Here is a 20,034-nt window from a genome sequence, read left to right as displayed (position 1 = left end):
AAATAGAGTATCATGTGCTCTGGGGTACATTTCAGTGGTATATAACAATCTAAAAAAATGTTCAAATATTTTTTTCTGGATTGAATGAGTAATCTGTAAAGTGTAGCGTGCTTAGTGGGCAATAAGGCAACAAAGATGGCAGAATACTGCGAGACTCCAGACGGAGTGACCAGAGGAATATTGCAGCCAGATCAAGGTGGGCCGACAGTAGAGGTGGCAGTAGCATGTGGACCGAAACTGGATGATTTCTCAGAACCACCAAGGCCCAAAATCAGGTTGTAGCCTTCACCACTGTTGCTCTTGTGACTGCAGATGGGAAAGCCAGGATCCAGCAACTAGTGAACAGAATGCGGGCCTAGGCTGGTCGTAAGAGAGAACGAGGCAAGGCAGGACCCGGGCTGGAGAAATGCAGGTGGGCCCACTAACTACAAGGTACCAACAGTTGTCATCCCAGTGGGAGGTTGATAAATATGACCGGCAGCGGAGATGAGGGTCCATAGTAGAGTTTAGGACCCGTCATCACATATCGCTCACCAGCGGGCAGCAGAGATAAAACACTTGCCTCGAAAGCTGCAAGAGCTGACGACTGGAATCAAGCTTATGCTTCTCAAAATTGGATGGCCAACATCATCGGTGTGATCTGAGAAGGAAGGGAGCAGGATGAACCCTTCTTGAGAAATGAACGAGCCTGGGAGAGGCTACTCTAGGCAGGCTTAAGATGGGGATACAACTCCTGAGAGATCGTACTGTCCTTGGGGTTCCCCACCTCCTATGCAGGAGCAGACAATGGTGCAGGTGACACAGGGGGCTGTCACCCATTTTCTACTTGTTGGGCGCTCTGGCACTACCTGAAGCCAGGTCAAGTAGAGCCCAACTTCATTGCCAGCAGCTCCCTGTCCCCGATGGAGTAGTTCTTTTCTGCCGGTGAGAAGGTCTTAGAGAAGAAGAAGCAGGGATGCTTCCGACCTTGAGCATCCTTCTGGAAAAGGACTGCTCCTGCACTGACGGAAGAAGCATCTACCTCTAGGATAAAAAGTTTATCCACATCGGGACGGTGTAAGATGGGAGCGCCAGCAAAATGGGATCTTAGAGACGAGAAGTCCTTGGAGTCTTGTTCAGACCAAGCCTTAGGATTAGCTCCTTTCTTTGTGAGAGCAACCAGAGGAGTTACCAGTGTGGAGAAGTGGGGGATGAACTGGCGATAATAGTTGACGAATCCCAAAAAGTGCTGCACCGCTTTGAGTGAATGTGGTTCCTGCCAGTCCATTACCGCTTGTAGTTTGGCGGGATCCATAGCCAACCCCTGGGCCGAGATGATGTAGCCCAGGAACAGCAAGGACTCCTGCTCAAACTGGCACTTCTCCAGCTTGGCGAAAAGAGAGTTCGCCCGCAGACGGTCGAAGACCCTGCAGACGTCTCTCCAATGGGAGGTCAATTCTGGTGAAAAGATGAGGATATCATCCAGATAGAACACCACCAAGGTAGTGAGCATATCGCAGAAGACGTCGTTAACAAAATCCTGGAAGACAGCAGGCGCATTACAGAGGCTGAAGGGCATGACCAGATATTCATAATGGCCGTCCCTGGTGTTAAATGCTGTCTTCCAATCGTCTCCTTCGCGAATGCGGATAAGGTTGTTCACCCCTCGTAGATCTAATTTTGTAAAGATCCGGGCCCCTCGCAACCTGTCAAATAACTCAGAGATCAACGGAAGAGTGTACTTATTTTTAACTGTTATGGCGTTGAGACCTCTGCAGTCAATGCAGGGACGTAACTCTCCGCTCTTCTTCTGCACGAAGAAGAACCCTGCACCAGCCGGCGACACCGACTTTCTGATAAAACCTCTTGCCAGGTTCTCCCGGATATATTGAGACATAGCCTTCGTCTCGGGGAGTGATAGCGGATACACGCAGCCTCCAGTAGGTTCCGTGCCTAGCAATAGATCTATCGGACAATCGTAATGACGGTGCGGCGGAAGCGTCTCCGCAGATTTTTTTAGAGAAGACGTCCGCGTACTGATGGTACGGTTTGGGAAGCGCGGAGAGATCCGCGGGTACTTCAGTGGAAGCTACCTGAACACTACCCCTCAGGCACCTTCCCTCACAGTCCTTGCTCCAACCCAGTATATTCCCCGAAGCCCAATCAATATGAGGGGTATGGCAACGGAGCCAGGGAACTCCGAGAAGCACCTGGTCGATGCCATCAGGCAAAATGAACAAGGACAAAATCTCACGGTGGGACGGTGAGATTGAGAGACCGAGTGGTGCTGTCTGGTGGGTCACCTGAGATGGTAAAGGTGCACCATTAACCACCCTGATGGTCAGGGGTTGGGGTAGTAACACCAGAGAAATAGCGTGCTTTAGGGCGAAGGTCGAGGACATAAAGTTCCCTTCTGCCCCAGAATCCACCGTGACCTCTACTTCCCAGGTGGAAGCCCTGCTATCTAAGGTCCCTCGGAATACTGGTTTGGGAGAAAAGGGTTTCATATTAGTTAGACCACCACCTACGACCACTGGACGTGATCGTTTTTTCGCCCGAAGAGGACATGTGCTAGCCGAGTGACCAAACTGCCGGCACTAGTAACAACATGCGGAGCTTCGCACCGGACGTGGCTTGTGGTCAGCGCGAGACACCTCCATAGGTTCAGAAGGTGTAAGCTCCTGAGCGGGAAATCTTAGCGGCTCGGAGAAGGTGGGAGCCAAGTTAACCCTTTGTCTGGATTGCGCACGTTCCAGCCCTCGCTCCGTAAACCAGAGATCAATGAGGGTTGAGATGGCAATCAATTCCTCCAGGCTTGCGGGGACCTCTCTCGTTGCTAGAGCATCTTTGACACGCTCCGCTAACCCTCTCCAAAACACAGGGACGAGTGCTTTATCAGGCCACTCCAGTTCGGAAGCCAATGTCCGGAATCGGACGGCATAATGGCTGACACGAGAGAGACTCCTGTGTTAGGGCCAATAATTGAAGAGAGGTGTCGTGCGTGATCCGTGGTCCCAAAAAGACCTGCTTCAGGGCCGTGAGGAACTGAGCAGCGCCCTGAACCACGGGATAATCACGCTCCCACAATGGCATAGCCCACTCTAACGCCCTGCCTGATAGGAGAGAAACAATAAACCCCACCTTAGCCCGCTCTGTAGGAAATGTCGTGGCCAGTAACTCAAGCTGGATAGAGCACTGACTCACGAAACCTCTGCAGGCGGTGCTGTCACCGGAAAACTTATCGGGCAACAGGAGGCGGGTTATTGTCGGCATAGGCGTGGGTTTGGACACGCATGAGACAGCCTCTGCGACTGCCTGAGCAGCGGCCACTGTAGCATTCGCAGCTGAAGTGGCGCTCTCAATAGCCGCCAACCTGCTCTCCAGCTGCTGAATGTACCGCTGTAGCTGCTGCAGGTCCGCCATTACTAGCCAGACCCTGGCGCTAGTATATTGTTAGGGACAGCGGAACGCACTAATAAATAAATAAGTGCGTTCGCTGCCCGGGGTCCACCGTGCAGTAGGTGTTACACCGCTGCTAGATAATGGCAGACGCACAATATGGCGGTATATCGCACACGGGTTGAACGTCACCCGGTGTGCACAGAGCGTACTCTGTTATCTCCATTGAGACGCTTGTAACATAAACGTGAATACCGAGCCTGTTGACCTCACAGGACTCAGCGGTGTGCACACACGATAATCGGTCACAGGACTAGGCCCTAGACTCTGGGTCAAAGTCCGTCTTGACCTACCGTGAGTGCGGCGGCTAGTGTCTATACTAGCGCATGGCCGAGCGGCCATGCGGGCCTTTTATAGCCGTGCGCTTCCGGGACCTTCCAGATCTCTGAGATGGACCAATCAGATCAGGAGAAGGACCTGAGCACGTGACTCCCGATCTCCACTGGGAGATCGTCTCGTGAGGATGCCCAGTAGCACGGCGAGAGGACTTAGCCTCTGGAGTGGCTTGCTGCAGAGCAGGCTGCGCTACTATTGCTGGTCCAGAGGTGGCAGTAACAACCAGACCCAGAGAACTGGTCTGAGCAGGGCGTCTGGATCACCAAGATTGCTGTGCATGTCCCTGAGAGGTCGGAGGGGAATGGGAGACCGCTGGCTGCATGGCTCTGGATTCCTGTTGTGCAGCTGCAGGAATCCGACACCTAACACAGATTAGTCCAGTATTAATTGATGCCCCTCCTCTTTACAGAAGTAGCAGTATTGTCTTTGAGAAGCACCAATCATTTTAATACATTTTCGTGGTAGCCCATTTATTTTTTTAATTGAAAGTGTGTTAAGCTTTATTCCCAGCTGTGACATCGTAGGAAATTTTTTTTATTGTTGTTCATAGATTGCAAGCTCAGCAGTTACATAGACTATGATTAGATCATAATTGGAAAACAATCACTGACCTCAGGGAGACCAGTCAAAGAAAACACTGCGACAGCCAGCAAAGGCGCTCAATCAGTGAAATCCTAGGTGCAATGCTCCCTGGGAAATACAAATATGCAAATAAAGTCTGTGGAGCCTCATTTAAGAGTCTCAAACACAGGACTAGCCAGATCTTCCTCCAGGGAAGGACCCAGCCAAGGGGTGGCTCCTTTCAGAAACCACCATTTCCACCATATTAAGTGGCCCTTTAAGTCAGTATCCAGCTCTTTACGAGTTTACAGATATGGCAAGGGAAATACCAAGGCCAGGTATCCATCCACAGACAGCTGTTTCGGGGTGTTGCCCCTCATCAGTGTGGAGTAGGATTCTGGCTAGGTGGGAGCAATGCCTAGTAGAACAACATCACAAAACAATCACTGACCTCAGGGAGACCAGTCAAAGAAAACACTGCGGCAGCCGGCAAAGGCGCTCAATCAGTGAAATCCTAGGTGCAATGCTCCCTGGGAAATACGAATATGCAAATAAAGTCCGTGGAGCCTCATTTAAGAGTCTCAAACACGGGACTAACCTGATCGTCCCCTTGGCTGGGTCCTTCCCTGGAGGAAGATCTGGCTAGTCCCGTGTTTGAGACTCTTAAATGAGGCTCCATGGACTTTATTTGCATAGATCATAATTGGGGAACTTTTCTACCAAAAAAAATGGTTGACTCCTTAAATTAGAAATTAATATTTATATTTTATTTTGTAACCATTATATATTGGGGTAGATTTATTATTCCTTCTGACTTAAACTTAGCATGAAACCAATCGAAGCAGATTATGAGCAAAATACACCACAAAGGCCTACACTAAGTAGAATCATAGAATCATAGAATCGTAGAGTTGGAAGGGACCTCCTGGACCATCTGGTCCAACCCCCTGCTCAAAGCAGGATTCGCTAAATCATCCCAGACAGATGTCTGTCCAGCCTCTGTTTGAAGACTTCCATTGAACGAGAACTCACCACTTCTCGTGGCAGCCTGTTCCACTCACTGATCACTCTAACTGTCAAAAAGTTTTTTCTAATATCTAATCTGTGTCTCCTCCCATTCAGTTTCATCCCATTGCTTCTAGTCTTTCCTTGTGCAAATGAGAATAAAGATGATCCTTCTACAATGTGACAGCCCTTGAGATATTTGTAGACAGCTATTAAGTCTCCTCTCAGTCTTCTCTTATGCAAGCTAAACATTCCCAAATCATGCAACCTTTCCTCATAAGACATGGTTTGCAGACCAGTCACCATTCTGGTCGCTTTTTTCTGAACTTGCTCCAGTTTGTTGATGTCTTTTTTAAAATGTGGTGCCCAAAACTGGACACAGTATTCCAGATGAGGTCTGAACAAAGAGGAGTAGAGGGCAATAATGACTTCACATGATCTAGACTGTATGCTTCTGTTAATACATCCTAGAATTGAATTTGCCTTTTTTGCTGCTGCATCACACTGTTGACTCATATTCAGTCTGTGATCTATTAGTATGCCCAAGTCTTTTTCACATGTGCTGTTGCTTAGTCCTATTCCTCCCATTCTGTATATGCTTTTTTCTGTCAGGGTCCTGACAGCGCCGGCGTACAGCCCCCACTAAGCAGGGACTCACTCGCACCATAGGGACCCCTGGGGACAAGAACAGCCGGACAATAAAGATGCACGGGACCTGAATGTAGAAGTTTAGAAAGCCGACACAGGACCTACGGTCATGTGAACGGTCATGTGACTGCAAGGGGGCGGGGCTCAGCGTCCTGCTTTCAGAGGAGGAAGAAAACTCAGAGTAGGGCAAAGCAGAGGTCAGGCACAATACAGGCAAGCGAGGTACAGGAGGGATAAACAGACGGGAGGTCAGACAAAGCCAAAGGTCATACACAAGATATCAATACAGTACCAGGGATGAGACAGAACGGACAGTCAGGGTCAAGCAGAGATCAAAAACCAAATGGACATAGAAGGTACCAAGCAGAATCCAAAGCGATATCCAGAGAACAGACCGAGTCATACACAGGGAATCAAGCAACCAGAACACAACACTAACACGCTCAGGGGTCACCACACAATGCCAAGGGTGAAAGTATAACTGACGGGGGATGGGAGCTTCCTGAGGCTTTAAGAAGCCTCCCCAGAACCAATGAGAGGCCACCCTAATAGGTCCCAGGTGTGCAGGTGAGAGTCTGCACTGCGATCCGAACATTAACCCCAGAAGTGCCGATCACCCAGCACTGGTATCATGACATTTTCATTTTTATTGCCCAGATGTAGTACTTTGCATTTTCCCTGTTAAAAACCATTCTGTTAGTTGCTGCCCACTGCTCCAGTTTATTTATATCTTTTTGAATCCTCTCTCTCTCTTCTCTAGTATTAGCTATCTCTCCTAGCTTTGTGTCATCAGCAAATATAATCAGTTTACCCTCAATTCCTTCATCTAAATCGTTGATAAAGATGTTGAACAATACAGGGCCCAGGACAGATCCCTGTGGTACCCCACTTGAGACATTCTTCCAACTGGATGTGCAGCCATTTACGACCTCTCTTTGGGTCCGATCGCTAAGCCAGTTATGAATCCACCTAACAGTTGCCTTGTCTATTCCATACCTAGTCATTTTTTCAATAAGGATTGTGTGAGATACTTTGTCAAATGCTTTGCTGAAGTCAAGATATACTATATCTACAGCATTTCCCTGATCCACCCAATCAGTGATTTCGTTATAGAAGGAAATTAAGTTAGTCTGACATGACTTATTAGTTACAAACCCATGCTGACTCTGTTTAATCACTTCATTCTTATCCAGGTACTGACATACATGTTGTTTAATAATTTGTTCAAAGATCTTTCCTGGTATAGAAGTCAGACTCACCAGCCTATAGTTGCCTGGGTCCACCTTCTTCCCTTTTTTGAAGATAGGAACAACATTTGCTCTTCTCCAGTCTTCTGGGACTTCTCCTGTTCTCCAAGAATTTTCAAAGATTATGGAGAGGTTGTTCAAAAATTTCTTCTGCTATCTCCTTCAGTTCTCTGGGGTGTAATTCATCTGGACCTGAAGACTTGAATTCATTTAGGTTAGCTAAGTGCTTCCTCACTATCTTTCTGTTTATAGATATCCTGGATTCTTCTATTCCCTTAATAGGACAGTGAAGAACAGTTGATGTTACACTTCCTTTCTGAGAGAAAACAGATGCAAAATAGGAATTTAAAAGTTCGGCCTTCTCAACATCCTGTCTTACCATTTCATCATTTTCATCCTGTAAAAATCCTATAGCATCTTTGACTTTTCTTTTACTTTTGACATATCCCCAAAATCCTTTATTATTGCTTTTGATGTCTTTTGCAAGCCTCAATTCATTGTCAGCTTAAGATAATCTGATTTGTGCCCTGTGATAGACTTAGAGAAACTTGCTGCATATGATAAACAGTTTCCCCTTCCAATGCCACCCCTTGGTTCGTCTATTTGCTTCAGCCAAAATTTTGATGCGATTTGGCACTTTTGTAGCTAACTTCGTGCTTAGTGTCTGTGCAGTTCTTAGGCTGGGATGGATATGTTCACCTTTGGGAAGCAATCTTAACCCTATCCGGAGAGTGGGCGATAGTAAAGACTGACACTGTGAAGATGGTAAGCCAGAGGGTCTAGGTGGAGCTAAGAATAAGGCCTTATGTGCACATCATTATTTTTGTCTCTATCAATATTTATAAGGCAAAACCTGTGAAAGTCCCTTGTAGGCTACCGCAGGAGTACTTCTGGCTGAATGCATTATCAGGCCAGTTTGTTAGCTCTGTTGAGTGTGCTGGAATTGTAGGAATAGTCAACCCAGAAAGGTAACAAGTGTTTTGATAGAGTGGTAAAGTTCAATCACATACGAGGATTAGACTAGTGCACCAGTGGCTTGGTCAAGAGGCCAAGTTCACCATTCCACCAACTGGTTTTATATGCGTAAGGAAGGAGAGCAGTCTGTGGGTACCTATGAGACACGGGGTCCGGAACTGCCGAGGCCGCGCCCAGTGTTGCAGGGGGAAGGAAATGGGAGCCTGACAGGACCCATGACCTTGAGAGAAGGGGCGTGGTAAGCAAGGGGAAGAAGGAGAGTCGAGCACAGAAAAAGGCAGAGAGTTGCTGCCGGAGGGAATAGAGAGTAGGGACCAGCTGAGCACTGCGTAGCAAGTTGAAGCGCAGAGCAGAGATCCAGTATGGGTTCAAGGAGGACTCCAAGATACCAGTGGGTGCACAGAGAGACGGGCGCTGAGTGAAGCAGCGCGGTGTGGGTATTCAGGTACCCACAGGTGTATTGAGGGACGAGCGCCAAGTGAAACACCGGGGTGCGTGCATCCAGTTATCGGTGAGTGCGCAGGGGAGCACACGCCGAGCAGAGACTTGTACAGAGCTTCACACTTCGGCTCTGCAGTTCAGTGGACTAGGGTCTCAAAGGGCAAAACCAGTGACTACCCGCTGCTGCCAGAAGCAAGACTGTGTGTTGGGTGGGGAAGCCTGAAGACGCAGTGTCGGCCTCTGTAGGCATCCCATCATCCATCGGACTGCAAGCAAATAAAGGACAGCGGAGTCACGATAAGTTAAAGTTGATAGAAAGACTGTTGTGTTGAACCACAATTACACTGTTTAACCTGTTTCCCCCTTCCTGTTATCTCCTTGCGAGGAGTTCATTATTGTTAATTAAACCACACTCTTGTTAACCCTTGATCTGTGCCTCTGCGTTACTGCATCCGTTTACCTTCTTTAGGCTGGATTCACACTAGCGTTTTGTAGCACTGCAGATGGCAGCCTACTTCCTCCTTTCTTCCTCTGTTAAGCCCCGCCCACTGCCACACCTCTTCCTTTAGCTTTGCCTACATCTGCATGCGTCCTGCGTACCCTATATTCAACAATGGGTACGAAGGCCATGCGGATGTATGTTGACGCATCCGCATGCGTCGTTTTGATGCTGCGCTGAGCTGCACCGAACGCAGCAAGCTGCATTTTGTTGCAGTCGGCTGATGCGTCAAAATGACGCTTGCAGATGCGACAGCATCGGCATACATTCACATGGCCTGCGCACCCAATGTTAAAGATAGGATAGGGTATGCAGGATGCATGCAGATGTAGGTGGAGCTAAAGGAAGAGGTGCAGCAGTGGGCGGCATTTAATGGAGGCAGCAAGAAGTAGGCTGCCATCCGCAGCTCTAGTGTGAAACTAACCTTACATATGCTCCCACCTCTGTCACTGCTGAATTACAACACAGGCTTTCTTGAGCTTTCACTGCTGACAATGCAGCCAGCGCTATTGATCACCAGTAACAGGAGCATGCAAAACTAGTGGGTGTAATGGTTCAGTAAGCCCCCCCAATTGCTTATGCTTTAGGTTCTACAGAACAGAAGCAGCTATTAGAACATTAAACGTTTGATTTTTTTTTTATAGGGGTTATATCCTTTACAAAGCTATGTGCTTACTTTATAATGTCAGTTTGGGCTGATAGACTCCCTTTAAATAATTAATTTTTTAGTAATGTCTTTCCCAGGATTAAACTATAATGTATAAGAAAATTTTCTCTAGCTATAGACCTTAATAGTATTATTATTTTTTACATACAATAATATTCTGATATGAGGAGATACATTTCTATATATCTACATTATTGCCCTGCATGTTTGAGCAATAATAACAGCAGCAATTACAATATGTTCCTATAGTTGGAGGCACCTTAGAGAACTTTCCTCTGTCTTATGTCTTATGCCATTGGGTATCATGACCATTTGCAGGACTTCACTTTCCTGAATATTTGCATTATTATTAGTCAAGGGGATGGGGAACGGCCCAAAGACCCTGATTAGTGATCTACAAGTGCCGATAAACCTAGAAAAAGGTCAGACAACACTCAGTCGACCAACAACTATCTCTCCTGTTGTCCCAAAATATATGTACTGTATGTTTGGTGTTTAACTTTTTAATGGCAACAGACGAGAAGGGCTTACAGCATTTACCATGATTATGACTATACTTTTTATCTCCTGACATCATTTTACGGTAACGAAGACCCCTTTAAGGATTATATGTTTGTCCAAGTTTAACCTAATGTGTATGGGCATCCTAAAAGTTCTATTTTGTGTCCCAGAAAAAAAGTCAGGAAAAAGCAAAAAAAAATATCTTACAAAATATAAACTATGCGCAGTTACAGCACATAAACATTTAGATTTGTGCCAGAAGATACCCCTAATCTAAAAAAATCCTATCAGTGTTTACTAAAACTAAACAAGATTTCATTAGTTTAAATCGACCATTAAGATAATAGGAGATCATTGAAAGATTTACTCTACTAAAGGCCCCGTCTCACTAAGCGACTCACCAGCGATCCCGACACCGATATGAAGGTGTCAGGATCGCTGGTAAGTCGTTATGTGATCGCTGGTGAGCTGTCACACAGACAGCTTCACCAGCGATCAGCACAGCGACGCCGAGCGCCCGGCATCGCTGGCTATCGCTGTAGAAAATAGTATCACTGGGACCGGAGCGTGGAGAGAGGCAGGATGGCTGAACAGGACGTCGGAAGGTGAGAATAACTATATTTTTTATTTTTTTTTATTATTTTTTTATACCTGATCGCTGGTCTCCCGCTGTCACACACAGCGATGCGTGCTGGCCAGCGGGAGACCAGCGACCAAAGAAATGTCCAGAGGTTTCTTCCAGCGATCAGCGATACCGGCAGGGGGGCCGCTCGCTGATCGCTGTCACACTCAGCAATCTCGCTGGTGAGATCGCTGTTACGTCACAAAAGTTGTGACTCAGCAGCGATCTCGCTACCGAGATTGCTTAGTGAGACGGGGCCTTAAGGTTTGGGAGCTTTAAAAGAAAGTACAACATTAAATATATTAAAATATAATCAAGCAAAAATATCAGTCTCTGTGTTGTCTCTGTTTCACACCAAACTAATCATTTGGCTTTGCACAAGTCATGTATGATGTGGGCACTAATGTGAATCCAACACGAGGCTTGAGACTGAGGTCTTCTCTGGAAACTCCTGGAGGCGGATAGAGAGTAAATGCTTGAAGAAGTCCAGTAAAAAACAGGAAAAGTTCCATCTTGGCCAAACTTTCCCCAGCGCAAGCTCTTCTTCCTGCAGAAATGGGATAAGTGAGCTAACAATATCATGTTGAAAGTAGATTTTGACTCTAACACTTGTAGTAATTAAATAAATTAGACATAATTCATACTTTCTAACTTTCTCTAAATGACTAAAAGCCTGTAAAAAAAGGAAACCTCCACGAAGTCACATAAGTTTACTAGAACCCCCCGGGAAAGCATTGTTGACTGAATGTTTCTTGTTCATGACTCCAAGATGTTTCATATCTAGACCATGCCCCAGCTTACAAAGAATATTACGACAATACTTCATCCTCCACAAGGATGCCAATTGAAGAGCAAGTTCTTGAAAAGGGATGAAAAGTTTGACTTTGCTCCCTTTCTTTGCCCCAGATATGGTTATGCTGTTTAGAATGAATGTTGATCTTCATGAGCTAAAGTACCCGAGAGCATGAACAATCAACATATCATGAGTCATGACATTTTTAACCACTGGTCCCTACTCTTTCATATGTTTGGGGGATCTCAGTCAAACAACTCTGCCTTGGTCATGGTATTTTATCAAAGGGTCAGAGAAGCAAACTGAATTGTTGCCCCAGGTGAACAAAAACACAATGAAGATTTTGGGAAATGTACTCGCTGTCATATTTAACACAGAACTTCCCTTTATCCCCTATATTCAATCACTCACTCGCTAATGGTACGTGTATCTTAAAAACAACTCTATAATTCGACCTTTCCTCACCATTGAAACAGCAAAAACAGTTACTGTCGCTCATATTCATTCTCCTCTGGACAACTGCAACTCTGTGCTGATTGGTCTCTCCCTAACTAAATTTTCTCCTCTATAATCCATCCTGAATGCGACAGCCAGGGTCATATTTCGATCCAGCCACTTCAACAATGCCTCCGCCTTGTGCACTATTTACCCATTCGCTACAGAGTACAATAAAAACTTGATTCTCTTCCCCTCAAAACTCTCCACAGTTCTGCACCACTCTTCATCTCATCACTCATTTCTGTCTATCACCCTACCTATGCCCTCCGTTCTGCAACTGATCTAAGGCTTACATTAACCATAATCGAAACCTTGCACCTCCATTTCCAAGACTTCTCTCATGCTGCAACAGTGTTCTTGAATGCGCTACCCTAAACAATTCGACTAATATCTAGCTCCCATATTTTTAAACATGCTTTAAAAGAAAATCTCTCTAGACAGGCCTATTACCTCAACTCACCAACCTAACTCTCCCCTGTTCCCTCCTTCTAAATGTTAATCATAATCTGCTCCCTACTATTCAGCTGTCTCCATATCCTCCATACACCCAATAGCACATAGTAACTGCACTTAAACAGATACTGGCTGATGACTGGATCATTCAGCTTTATATGAAAAGCCTTATTTATTATAATGATGGCTGGATCATACATAACAAGCACGTTCTACCTATTGTGTCCCCTCTATCTCCTCATTGTAAACTTGCTAGCAAGGCCCTCACTCCTCCTGTAACTGTTGAACTATGTGTTACTTTGTATTGCTTTTATTATCTGTACACGTCCCTGCATAATTGTGAAGTGCTGCAGAATATGTTAGCGCTATATAAATGAAATTACTACTACTATTATTATTATTATGCTAGGGTATATTGCAAAAAAACATCTTAAAAAGATCATAGAACATTTTTTTAACTTTTTGAAGGAAAAATATGAGATTTAGAAAACATATTATTCCTGGTAAAATATAGTCATTCTGTTATACCGTATTTTGTCAGTTGAGTGACATGTAAAATTATTTATTTTTTTCATCTAAATGATCCTCATTACTTACCCACTGAGAACGGCATAAATGCATCATGTCGAACAAATTTCCCATTTTCATCCAAGAAGTGATTGGGATTGAAATCATTGGGAGTTTTCCACTGAGTCTTGTCATAGAGTACTGATGTCAGGGATGGAATAACCTCTGTACCCTGTGAACAATAAATCACCAGATATCTTTTATTTATTACATACAGTTCATTTAAAAAAAAATGAGATTACTGGGGTGGCTTTAGACCCCATAGCAGTACTTTATACTAATAAGTAAACACACAGTACTTGAGTTTAAGGGCTTTTTTTTATGTATAAACTCACTTTTGGGATAAGGTAACCCCGCAAATACACATCAGTTGGAGTTGAGTGTGACAGGTTCAATGGCACAATATTGCCAAACCTTTGTATTTCATGTATTACTGCATCAGTATAAGGCATTTTCTTCCGATCTTCAGCTGTCGGCAGCTGTCCTGGTTTAATATGTGTTTTAATTTCCTCCTGTACCTTCTCTATAAAGCAAAAGAAAATATATTTTGCTACATTTTGCAATAGCACAACAATACCAATGCATTTACTTAACAGATTATAGGATGCGACTCTATGACTGAAAGCCTGAGGTTGCTGAGAGGAATAAACTTCTTTTCCTCCCAGTAGAAGAGCTTTCAGTGCAGCGGCCGGTCAGCTTTGGAGATCTATTAACCTGCAGATTAACCTTATATCTGCAGATTAATAGCATTTGTGAACATAAAAGGTTCTCTTTAAATGGAGCCGGGATCAAGCATGGGCACTGCCGCTCCATTCATTCCTTGTTGGACTGTTGGAGATTATATCTAGAATTTCAGTATACTCCTTCGTATAAGAAAGTTCTAAAGTTTGATTAGACTAAAACATGGATTTTTATTAGATATGAAAAAAGTTATTTTGGTTGAAATCGAAATGTCATACTCCACCAAAAATCACATGTCCCCTCTGTCTAGGGTGGGTGGCAGCATCGTGCTAAAACATTGGAAAATACAAAATAATAAATGCAAAAAAATATACTAGTATTACCTTAACTTAATTGATAATTTGGATAAAAAAATAATAGTGAAACCTATTTGAGAGAACCACCCAAAATTGCACTTAAAAATTTACTTTGGAATCCTATTAACCTGCAGATTAACCTTATATCTGCAGGTTAATAGCATTTGGGAACATGACAGGTTCTCTTTAAATGGAGTGAAGATCAAGCATGGGCACTGCGGCTCCATTCATTCTCTATTGGACGGCTGGAGATTACATCAAGAATTCCCGGTATACTCCTTAATATAACAAAGTTCTAAGGCTTGAAGAGGCTAAAACGTGGATTTTTATTGGCTATGAGAAAAGGTGTTTTCGGTGAAATCTAAATGTCACACTCTATCAAAAATCACATATCCCTGTCTAGGGTTGGTGGTAGCATCATGCTAAAACATTAGAAAATATAAAACATGCAATAAATGCAAATAAACATATACTAGAATTACTTCAACTTAATTGATTTGTTTATACAAATAGTAAAATTGCATTTAAAAATTGACTTCTACAAGGTTCGGTCACCAAAAAGGCGGCCATTATACAGTATAAGGAATATGATGCAAAAGTGAAAAAATAACAGAAAATCTGGGTAAAGTGGTAGCCTTCATGAAGACATGATCTGGTGGTCTTTATAGACTGTGGCTTTTCACCTACAGTTTTATGTAACTTTTAGAAATAAAGTAAGAATTACTTTGAATCTCCGGATACTTCATCATCAATAAAAGTCCCCAGCGGATCGTTGTAGATGTAGTTTCAGTTCCAGCAGCGAAGAGATCCAGGACAGTAACAAGTAGATTTTCTTCATCAAATAATGTATGAGCTTTTGTTGACTCCTAAAATTAAAAAACACAAATATTCCCCATGTTACTTTAATCAGCTGCATCTCGGCAATTATAACCTTCTTCTGTTTCTTATATGGTAGGCACCTTCCTGTTTTGCTTAACATTTTTTTAACCTGAAACAGGTTGTCACAGAAATGTTCTCATGACTATAGCTGTTTGAATGGGAAGTGCTAAGGCAATTTATGATATCATTGAAGCAGGCCATATTTGACAACTAAGTGCATCAGTATGGAAGAGACATCAACAAACTTCAGCATAAACATTGGTCAGGAGATATGTAACCACCAAGGTCTGTGCCTCAATACTGGGTGCAACTACCAAGATTGTAGCCTCATTGGGAGGCTGTAACCATTATGTGAATTGCTTTATATTCAGTGAACATTTGTTCTGATTACATCTTGCAGATCCTGTGCCTTAGAAAAAATGTCATAGTCATAACAATTTTGGTAGCAGCTAAAAGTAGCAGTCACTGACCAGTCTGTAGTGACTTAGTCCCCCTTGAAGCAGGGAAAACAGGTGGCAGAGCATAAAGTGGAGAAAAGTCAGTTAGGTCTAGGACCCTGCAGAGGATGCGTCCATGAGGTCCGTCAAAACTTGAAGGGCCAAGACGAGGTTACTTTATCTGTGTTTTTAAAGAACAAAAGGTCCCATTGTTAGCATAGAACATGGGAGCTGTTAAAAGGGCTTTAAGCAAAGAAATTCAGCAACAGGGGACTGTGACCTACTTTCACCTCAACGTGGACTCTGCTGTTCCCCTGAAGTCAATCAAGGCCGGAGAGCTACCAGAAAAATAAAGAGGAAGGACAAAGTAGTGACATGTTCCTGCCAAGGTTGGCACTGAATTTCAGACTCTCCTTGCAAGTAGTCACTGATCATGGCTGTGAAATAATAGATTAGAGCAAAAAAATAAAAACAGCAAATATGACGTAAACAGCACATAATGAGTAACTAAAGATACGGATTTACACATAATTTTTAAACACACAACTTAATATCCAGATTAACTGTTCTCTGGATGTTTCTAGTATTGTGCCTTAGAAACCACCTCACATAAAGGAAAAAAAAAAAAAGAAGAGAGAAACCAGCGGCAGTTACACAATTCAAACCAAGTGGTATCACCAGCTGGTAATCCCACATTGGAGGACAGTGCAGGGAAATATATTTCCAACTTTACCTATTCTGTCCTTATCTGGTGCCCTGTTTTGTCAAAATGGGTTATCAAACAGAGTATAGTTTAATCAACAGATCTTGGAATAAAAATAAGCTCCACAATTGGATCGCTTTGTCGTTGGTTGCTGGGCATGCATGAATTGGCCAAATTATGTGCTAAACGTCTCTTATAATCTACAGCAGTAAAGAAATTCAAGTTTCATATATTTTAAGTTTACATGCTGTAGCACTACAGAGTGCAACTTTGTTTGTCATTAACATTCAAACCTACTACAAAGTACATTTTGAACCTCTTTCATAAATAGTGTGATGATACGTATATGCTTTACTGTGCCTTGTTATGCCCTCTGAATTTACCAATATTTATTCTTCTGTAAATATACCTGCTAATTATTTCAACACCATCTCTTGTGAGTGTGTACGGAGCATGGACAGGGGTTTCCAGAGTTGACAACTGGCAGAAGAGGAAGATCCTCCTGCATCCCACTACAGCTTGCAGCAAGATTCGGGTGGAGGCACTGCACCAAGGTTACAAAAGAATTTCTGCAGTACTCAAGGTTCCTAAGAGCACAGTGGCCTCCATAATCCTTAAATAGAAGAAGTTCGAGACCACCAGAAGTCTTCCTAGACCTGGCCATCCAGCCAAACTGAGCAATCGTTGGAGAAGAGCCTTGGTGAGAAAGGTAAAGAAGAACCCCAAGATCACTGTGACTGAGCTCCAAAGATGCAGTAGGGAGATGGGAGAAAGTTCCACAAAGTCAACTATCACTGCTGCTCTCCTCCAGTCGGGCCTTTATGGCAGAGTGGCCCGACGGAAGCTTCTGCTCAGTGCCAAACATTTGAAAGCCCATATAGAGGTTGCTAAAAAAAAACACATGAAGGACTCCCAGACTATGAGAAATAAGATTCTCTGGTGTAATGAGACGAAAACAGAACTTTTTGGTGATAATTCTAAGCGGTATCTGTGGAGAAAACCAGGCACTGCTCATCACCTGCCCAATACAATCCCAACAGTGAAATATGGTGGTGGAAGCATCATGCTATGGGGGATGTTTTTCAGCTGCAGGGACAGGATGACTGGTTGCAATTGAAGGAAACATGAATTCGGCCAGGTAGAGAGATATCCTGGATGAAAAACTCTTCCAGAGTGCTCTGGACCTCAGACTTGGCCAAAGACTCACCTTCCAACAAGACAATGACCCTATGCACACAGCTAAAATAGCAAAAGAGTGGCTTCAGAACAACTCTGTGACCATTCTTGACTGGCTCAGCCAGAGCCTTGACCTAAACCCAATTGAGCATCTCTGAAGAGACCTGAAAATGGCTGTCCACCAACGTTCACCATTCAACCTGACAGAACTGGAAGGGATCTGCAAGGAAGAATAGCAGAGGATCCCCAAATCCAGGTGTGAAAAGCTTGTTGCAGAATTCCCAAGATGACTCATGGCTGTACTAGCTCAAAAGGGGCTTCTACTCATTACTGAGCAAATGGTCTGAATACTTATGACTGTGTGATATTTCAGTTTTTCTTTTTTAATAAATTTACAAAAATTTCTACATTTCTGTTTTTTTCAGTCAAGATGGGGTGCAGAGGGTACATTAATGAGAAAAAAATGAATTTTTTTGAATTTACCAAATGGCTGCAATGAAACAAAGAGTGAAAGATTTAAAGGGGTATGACTACTTTCTGTACCAGCTGTACATCTAACAAAAGAGGACGGTATAGATATCTGCTGTATCCATTTTCCCAACTTAGTGTTCACTATGGATATCAATTCCATTATATCAGAACCTGGATCTGATATATATATACAGTATATATATATATATATATACATATATATATACAGATACTTATATATATATATATATGCATATATATATACATATATAGCTTTGTCACCATAAAAGGAGGGGGGCCCAGACACATTTCTTGCACAGGGGACCCAAGCTGTCAGTGTCCGCCCCTGGGAGTAGTAGTGCAACATTTACGGGCTTACTTTTTCATTCAGCCACAAGGTCACATGTCGCCTAAAACCAACCAAGTGGTGAGTTCTCCTTCAATGGAAGTCTTCAAACAGAGGCTGAACAGACATCTGACTGGGATGATTTAGCGAATCCTGCTTTGAGCAGGGGGTTGGACCAGATGGCCCAGGAGGTCCCTTCCAACTCTACGATTCTATGAATCTATGAATCTAACCGTGACAAAATAGATATTAAAATCCTCAGATGTTCCCAAAATAATTCTTATCACACCCTTTTGACTACATAAATGAAAATGAAGGTAACATATTAACGCACCTGTTCCTGTTTCAGAAGATATGCATCGATAAATCCTGTGATGTCATTTGCATCAAAATCCGATCGTCGATTCATCGAACATTGGGAAATAAAATTCTTCAGATCTTGTATGTTCTGCTGTACTTTCTTATGTAGACCAAGGAGTGGTCCGAGGAAGGGATAATAGTTATACAGCTGTGGAAATCAACAATTCCTCTTTAGATTTTCTTGCAACAAAAAGTACAGACCAGTTCAATAACGGTGCATAATGGAAGCTGCTCGGCCAGTCAGCGGTGCTCCAACCTACATCAGTAGGAGCCTAGGATGGAACCCAGCCAAGTGTATTCTCTGAAATGGACCCCGTTCAGTTTTTTTTTCTACATAAGTTTTGTCAGTGTAGTGGATCCAATTTGTATTCCATTTTTGGTCATTGTGGATGTTTTTTTCAACCATTCATGTGTGTTGTTCATTTTTCTCATAAGAGAAAAAAAGAACAGATTCAGGTTTCCTAAGCTTCTACCATCATTAGTCAGTTAGAAAAGGACAGTGCACAAATTCACTGAAATGGATGAGTTTTATTCGCAAATTGGATCAAAATCAGATATAACTTTGGGTATGTGATAAAGGTCATAGACTATAATAGGTATGTGTTCTATCTGCAAATAAAACAAGCAAATAAAAAAACACAAAACATATACTGTATGCAAAGCTTTTGTAAATGGGACCTAAGTTGGTATGTTCTCCTTGTAGGTTTGCTTGAGTTTCCTCTAGGGCAGTGTTTCTCAACTCCAGTCCTCAAGACCCACTAACATGTCATGTTTTCAGGATTTCCTTAGTATTGCACAGGTGATGGAATTAATGATTGATTGAGCAGGTGTTGAAATCACCTGTGCAATGCTAAGGATATCCTGAAAACTTGACTTGTTGGTGGTCTTGAGGACTGGAGTTGAGAAACACTGCTCTAGGGTTTCTACTTTCTTTCCATACTGTAAAAACCATACGGGTAGGCTTATTGGTCCTAGTGTGTATGTCAATGAGAAACAGATTTAGGTTGTGAACCTCATTGGGAACAAGAACTCATAAGAGAAATTGCGGTCTCTGAGGAGCGCTGTAGAAAAACAGGATTTTTGGTTTGCTTACCATAAAATCTGTTTCTCGGAGCCTTCATTGGGGGACACAGAGACCATGGGTGTATACTGCTGCCACTAGGAGGCTGACACTATGCACAAAAAAAGGTTAGCTCCTCCTCCGCAGTATACACCCCACCAACCGGCAGGAATTTCCTCAGTTAGTGAGAAAGCAGTAGGAGAAGTAACAGAATAGATTGAAACAGAACAGACAACTCAACTGTACATAATCAACAACATAAGAACAGGAGTTGTAGAACATGGGAGGGTGCTGTGTCCCCCAATGAAGGCTCC

The 20,034-nt window shown here is 43.5% G+C and overlaps 1 protein-coding gene across 1 annotated transcript in view; it reads right to left on the bottom strand.

The window, feature by feature from the left end:
- Window positions 1-9,882: 9,882 nt before the first annotated feature.
- LOC141047807 (cytochrome P450 2K1-like) overlaps window positions 9,883-20,034 on the bottom strand; it is a 115,952-nt gene continuing 105,800 nt past the window's right edge. Inside the window, exons 8-12 of the mRNA XM_073543125.1 lie at window positions 18,635-18,808; window positions 15,013-15,154; window positions 13,587-13,774; window positions 13,282-13,423; window positions 9,883-11,487 (exon numbers count right to left, since the gene is read on the bottom strand). Of these exons, the coding sequence (XP_073399226.1) occupies window positions 11,300-11,487; window positions 13,282-13,423; window positions 13,587-13,774; window positions 15,013-15,154; window positions 18,635-18,808 (834 nt within the window). The 3' untranslated portion in view covers window positions 9,883-11,299. The remainder of the gene's footprint in view (window positions 11,488-13,281; window positions 13,424-13,586; window positions 13,775-15,012; window positions 15,155-18,634; window positions 18,809-20,034) is intronic.

Source organism: Dendrobates tinctorius, unplaced genomic scaffold (genome assembly GCF_039654945.1).
Source record: "Dendrobates tinctorius isolate UK_male_01 unplaced genomic scaffold, ASM3965494v1 ptg000129l, whole genome shotgun sequence".
Classification (NCBI taxonomy): Eukaryota; Metazoa; Chordata; class Amphibia; order Anura; family Dendrobatidae; genus Dendrobates; species Dendrobates tinctorius.
Note: the sequence above shows the minus strand (reverse complement) of the source record. Positions and strands in the feature narration are given on the sequence as shown.